Source organism: Mixophyes fleayi, chromosome 9, assembly GCF_038048845.1.
Source record: "Mixophyes fleayi isolate aMixFle1 chromosome 9, aMixFle1.hap1, whole genome shotgun sequence".
NCBI classification, from domain to species: domain Eukaryota; kingdom Metazoa; phylum Chordata; class Amphibia; order Anura; family Limnodynastidae; genus Mixophyes; species Mixophyes fleayi.
The window spans coordinates 127,973,068-127,979,067 of NC_134410.1; the positions used below are offsets into that span (position 1 = coordinate 127,973,068).

Genomic DNA, 6,000 nt, shown 5'->3' on the forward strand with positions numbered 1-6,000 from the left:
GGAATTGGGGTTACAATAGTCTCCCACATGAGTTTGAGTGAATACGGGACTTGCAAACCCTCTATGGATTGCACAGCAATAAAGAGGAGCAGCAGATGGATATTACGGCCTTACAGGCAGCTAATCTAATTCTCGACCCGTTTCCCATCTCCCTCCAACCTGCGCCTTGTCCCTGGATCTTGCTTTGGTTTTTTGGTGTGGTCCTATATACCTGTAGTATCGAGCAGGAGCACCAACAGGCGCCCCGTGCTTCTAGGACACATTAGAATGGAAAATGCCCCCGTCCCCCTCCCCCAGGGCAGGCAGAGGGATTATCTCAGCACATAAATCACATGCTCCTGATATTCGGAAACTTATTTGGTGGCTGCTGAACATTGAAATCTTCTAATCCCTCCCCCTCCTCATTCATTATAAAGTTACCTATCCCAACCTGTATGTATGTACACCTAGACACTACTCACATATGCTCCATAAATACAACTGTCTTTACACAATTCACATAGGACAACCTGGTCATTATAGCTAGTACAGTATATTGTATACATTGGGTTATGTGTCAGAGAATTAACCTTTTGTTACGTCCCCTTAAATCCACTGCACAGCTCATCACTTGGATCATGTTAAGTTGCATAATGTTAAATTTTGAGGGTAAGAAATTTAGTGTGAAAATTTATTTTTGATCAGTATCCAGCCAATCAAACCTGGTAAAAGTTTTGTGTGTAATGTAAACATGCTGCCAGTAGATGGCACTCCTAACACATCCAATTACTTCCTCATTTACTTGCCCATGTACTTATAATTGGAACCTGCCTGATCTGTGTTGGAGCAAGTTTGATGACATTGGTTATATGACATTTTTATAATGATCATGGGCCTGATTCATTAAGGATCTTAAAAGAAGAGGTATCTTATTTCAATCTCCTGGACAAAAACCATGTTACAATGCTAGGGGTGCAAACTAGTTTTCTGTTTTGTACATAAGTTAAATACTGACTGTTTTTCATGTAGCGCACAAATATCAACTTTAAATTTCAGTGTACAAATAAGCTATCAAGTATTTGTGTGTTAGATGGAAAAAACAGTATTTAACTTATGTGTAAAACAGAAACCTAGTTTGCACCCCTTGCATTGTAACATGGTTTTGTCAGGAGACTGAAATAAGATACCTCTTCTTTTAAGATCCTTAATGAATCAGGCCCCCTGTCATCACAAAATTACATTTTATCTTTTAACCATTCATTTGTATGCACAAGTAGCAAGTGGTTGCTGATTCAATCCATACTAGTGGAAAGTAAATGAATTTTGTTCAGAGTATTGTACATTAGGTATAATTTAATAAACTGCAGTTTTGAAAAACTGGAGATGTTGCCTATAGCAACCAGGCATATTCTAGCTGTCATTTTGTAGAATGTACTAAATAAATAACTAGAATCTGATTGGTTGCTATAGGCAACATCTCCACTTTTTCAAACCTGCAGTTTAGTGACTATACCCCCGGATCTATAATCTCTAAACTTTAGATAGGGGAAGAAGTTGAACAGTTTCAGGTAGGAGAGCGAGAATAATGGGCTCGTTTGTTGTGTAACGAGACCTTTGTTATTTGTGAATTATCAGGTACAGCTGCTGAAGGACCAGCTGGCGGCAGAGACGGCGGCCCGCATTGAGTCACAGTCCCGGGTCAGGCAGCTGCTACTGACCAACCGCGACTTACTGCAGCACATCTCACTGCTGGTGAAACAGCTGAAGGAGCTGGAGATCAGATCGGACTCTAACCACAGCGGTGAGCGCTAGTGAAGACATGATGGTGACTGTATAACTAGATGTTACTCTCTGTATGTGATATAACACGGGCCAGCGCTCAGACAACGAGCAGGGGTGTGGGGGGGGTGTATAGGACAAAAAGCTGAAACCACTTCCATGTCACCTCCTGAGGCCAGCAGCCTCTAATGAGTTTACTGTATTTGTTATGTTATCTATAATGAGCCACCTAATCTTACCACTCATAATATACTTTTCTTTCCTGCTCTTCACAGTGGACAAGAAGTCTTTACATAACCTGGCGATTGCTCAATCTCTGTCCCTGAACTTAAAGAACCTGTACAGCCTCGAAATCAACCTCCCTTCCACCTCCACCCCGGCCAGTCTGCAGAACCGCCCGGCCCCCGCCCTGAACGGGAACAACATTGGGGAGTCTTACCTCAACCTCCTGAACCTGGAGAAAGATACTGGTGGGACGGACGTGGTCTGCAGGAGGGTGGAGGGGTCAGAGGTCACAGACGTCCTTAAAGAGAAGACGGGAGAAGAGATCCCGAGAGGACACTGTGACAAGTACGTGTACTGGGTATAAACCCTGCGAGACATATGTAGTGTACCTGTGACGGTCCTATCACACCGGTGCTCCAAGTTCTATTACAGCTATAAACTCTCAGCAATCTCATAAGTCGCCATGATGACAAACATGTGACCTGGTGACTGATATACGCAGGGTTCATGTAACCCGCTGGTCCTAATCAGAGTAAAAGTAACTTGGCACCAGTGGATAAGATGGTGGCCTCAGTGACCCTCTGATGCGCTGCCATCCAGATATTCTAGTGTGCCCCCCGGAGGGTAGGAGCGACTGCCTGTGGTCATGTGACCAGCACACAGCCTGGTACGCCGTGGCACTGATGCCAGCATGCTGGATGTATTAGACAGCTTATACATATAATGCCTGTACTTTATAATGACTGCTCCTCTTATGGATTATACACCACTATGCTGGAATACATGGATTAAACCATGCTCACACCTGTTATAGTATAAGTGTCATGTTAAACACTGCCATCTGCAGGCCATCAGAAGCTACTACACGTCACCACAAAGAGGCGGGGCTTACAAATGTAATGACTCAAACAGAAACTATACAATTTTCCTAATGTGATAAAAGTACAAGATGTTCTTATTGTATCGAGGACAGGTCCTTGTTAAAGTAATGTAAGCATGTAATATATCTAGCATGTTAAACTTAATTCTCACACGTTATAGAACCATCAGCCGGTGTATCGTAGATTACAGCGTCAATTATCAGTTATGAAGTCAGTGGGTAAGGGCTCCTCAACAAACCATAGTATACAGCTATTTGTAATCTCACATTATGTATCTAATAATCCAGCATTCTACATAGTTACCGTCTTTAAGATCGATTTTGGAGATGATTTTGTTTTCAAGACTTAACAGGTATCTTTGTCTCTCCTTCTCTCCAAGGCTTTTACATTCTATTCCAAAACTGGTCCCACCTCCCCCAATCATCAGAAAGAGGTCATCAAAGATACTGCCGGGGCAAATAACCGAGTCAAGGTCAACCGAGAGTGTGACCCACACAACTCCAGCCAGCGTCAACGTGACCAGTTTTACCACGATCACGTCTTGTTCAATAACACCCGCCGAGTTCGACTCTGAGGGCACCAGTCCATCCTTCAAAAACTCTTATTTCCCAGGATTTGAGAACGGAGACCTTTCCCCCATCAAGGAGATGTCTCGGACGTCTTTCCACCACGAGTCCATAGAAGAGAACGGAACCTTCCATTCCATCACCAGCAGTTACGATAACCTGGAAGACACGGCAACCATCGTGCAGGAAATGCCGGCGTGCAACGGATTAGTGAAGACGCTGAGCATTGAAAACACGTTGCCGTTTTCCACTGCGAATGACACCTGCTTACACATCAGCTTCTCCGAAGACGACTTTCCCGACATGGATTCGGATGAGCACTTAGCGGTACATAAGCAGTGGCGGCTAATTAAAAATGGCAACTGACGGAACAGGCGATTGGCCAGTTACCGAAGTCAACACTTGTTCTTCCAGGAAAGTGACAGATGAAAAGGATGTAGCGTATTTGTATAAGGAAGCGCAAGTCTACAATACTAAGAGGTCGCGTTTCTCTCCCGTAGGCCTGGCGGGTTTGTAAAGCAGGGCGCGGTCAGACGCTGGAGGAAACGCCAACCCCTCTTTCTCCGCTGTTTATACTCCCATTTTGGAGACAAGTGATCAGCACAAGATATGTGCAGGGGACGGGACGAACAGATTGATCACAATTTTTTTCAATACATGGTAAATGTAACAATTTACAGGAACTACTATCTGCATTCTATCACCTCGGTAACGCTTTAGAAATCATTTGCTGCAAAATTATATTTTTTATCTCTAGAGCCGCTTACATTTTTTTTTGCTTTGTCAGAAGAGCGTGGACTATTTTTTGTGATTTCTTTTCACAGTTTAGATGGGGAAGGGGGGGGGGGGCAAGGGATATATTTTTAGAACCTCTAGGAAGAGAAGTCGAATAGAATTAAAAAACAGAAGGCGTGTGTATCATGTACGACACTAAGGTATAGTTTGTAATATTCAAAGTGTTATTTCCTTTAAAATGTATAATCTGGATCTGCCGATAGAGACGAGCGCAGCGCTTGCTGCCTTGGTACATTGTTATCATTTGTCGTAGCAATGTTCTGTTCTTGCCACTATGTAAAGGAATAGAAAATGTTTTATAAATGGTAAACACTGTGGAAAACCCGGGTATCCCGCTTTAAAGTCGCTGCGTTATCAGTAAGCAGCAAGGACTTTAAGTGGGAACAGAGCCTGCTTCTGGGTAGATCAGAGAAGGTCAGATACACTCCATTCTAGAGTGTTATTTCTGACTGATTAAGCCAAATGTTGCCAAGCAGTATCCGGAGTGGCCAAACATTAACAGATAAAACCCAGGGTGCATTGCACAAGAGTGACCTTCATTTTTATCTTCACTAGGCAGGAGTAATACTCGCACGCAGCAGTGGCAGGAGGAGTACTCGCACGCAGCGGTGTCAGGAGGAGTACTCGCACGCAGCGGTGTCAGGAGGAGTACTCGCACGCAGCGGTGTCAGGAGGAGTACTCGCACGCAGCGGTGTCAGGAGGAGTACTCGCACGCAGCAGTGTCAGGAGGAGTACTCGCACGCAGCAGTGTCAGGAGGAGTACTCGCACGCAGCAGTGTCAGGAGGAGTACTCGCACGCAGCAGTGTCAGGAGGAGTACTCGCACGCAGCAGTGTCAGGAGGAGTACTCGCACGCAGCAGTGTCAGGAGGAGTACTCGCACGCAGCGGTGTCAGGAGGAGTACTCGCACACAGCAGTGTCAGGAGGAGTACTCGCACGCAGCGGTGTCAGGAGGAGTACTCACACGCAGCGGTGTCAGGAGTAATACTCACACACAGCAGGGTCAGGAGGAGTACTCACATATACCAACGCTGTAACGGTCTGACGTGACTATACTATGCAGCGTCCTACCACTCTTATAGGGATGAGACCACATAGATGTAGTGTAAGTCGGAGCCTGTCATTTAGTAACATGCTGCTGGGAGTTATTCACTGGTACTCACTGGGATAGGTGTCCTGACATTGCAGTGATCACTCCTGGGTAAAATAATGACTAAAGCTACAAACACCCGTCCATAGAACTAGGATCTGTCATTACGGATATCCTCTGTGATGTCGTATATAGTGGGGGTGAGTATGGTGCCTTTGCCCCCTGTATTGATGGCACTGTATAATAATATGAGTATAATACTGCTGTAGAAGGAGCGGGTAGCAGAAGGCTTCACGTCTCCTGTAGATAAATATACCGTATAATGTGACGTACATCATTATCACCTTTGGTGTTTGAGTCGCTACATACCGGACGGACTCCGATTTTCCTTTTACGTTGTGTATTCATATTAGCGGACATTATGTAGAACGGAGCAATGTACATAGCGCTTCTTGTGTTATATTAGATAATAATATAATCCTCTGCATTCTAAAATACATCAGCTTAACAGATAAATATGGGATAAAATAAAAACAATATATTTTTACATAGAATTTAAAAGATAAAATACGCACATTCTGTCCTCTCCCCATTTATTTGAAAAAAGGGTATTTTTTTTACATATTTTAGGTAAAATTAAGGGTCACAGATTGAGGTAAATCAGAGGAACATGCAGCGTTGTACG

The 6,000-nt window shown here is 44.1% G+C and overlaps 1 protein-coding gene across 2 annotated transcripts in view; it reads left to right on the top strand.

Moving 5' to 3' along the window:
• Positions 1 to 4,705, top strand: part of LOC142101313 (carboxyl-terminal PDZ ligand of neuronal nitric oxide synthase protein-like) — a 90,008-nt gene extending 85,303 nt beyond the window's left edge. For both annotated transcript variants that reach the window (XM_075185686.1, XM_075185687.1), the window contains 3 exons: positions 1,615 to 1,780; positions 2,034 to 2,328; positions 3,244 to 4,705. In XM_075185686.1, the coding sequence (XP_075041787.1) occupies positions 1,615 to 1,780; positions 2,034 to 2,328; positions 3,244 to 3,796 (1,014 nt within the window). In that variant the 3' untranslated portion in view covers positions 3,797 to 4,705. The remainder of the gene's footprint in view (positions 1 to 1,614; positions 1,781 to 2,033; positions 2,329 to 3,243) is intronic.
• Positions 4,706 to 6,000: the final 1,295 nt, after the last annotated feature.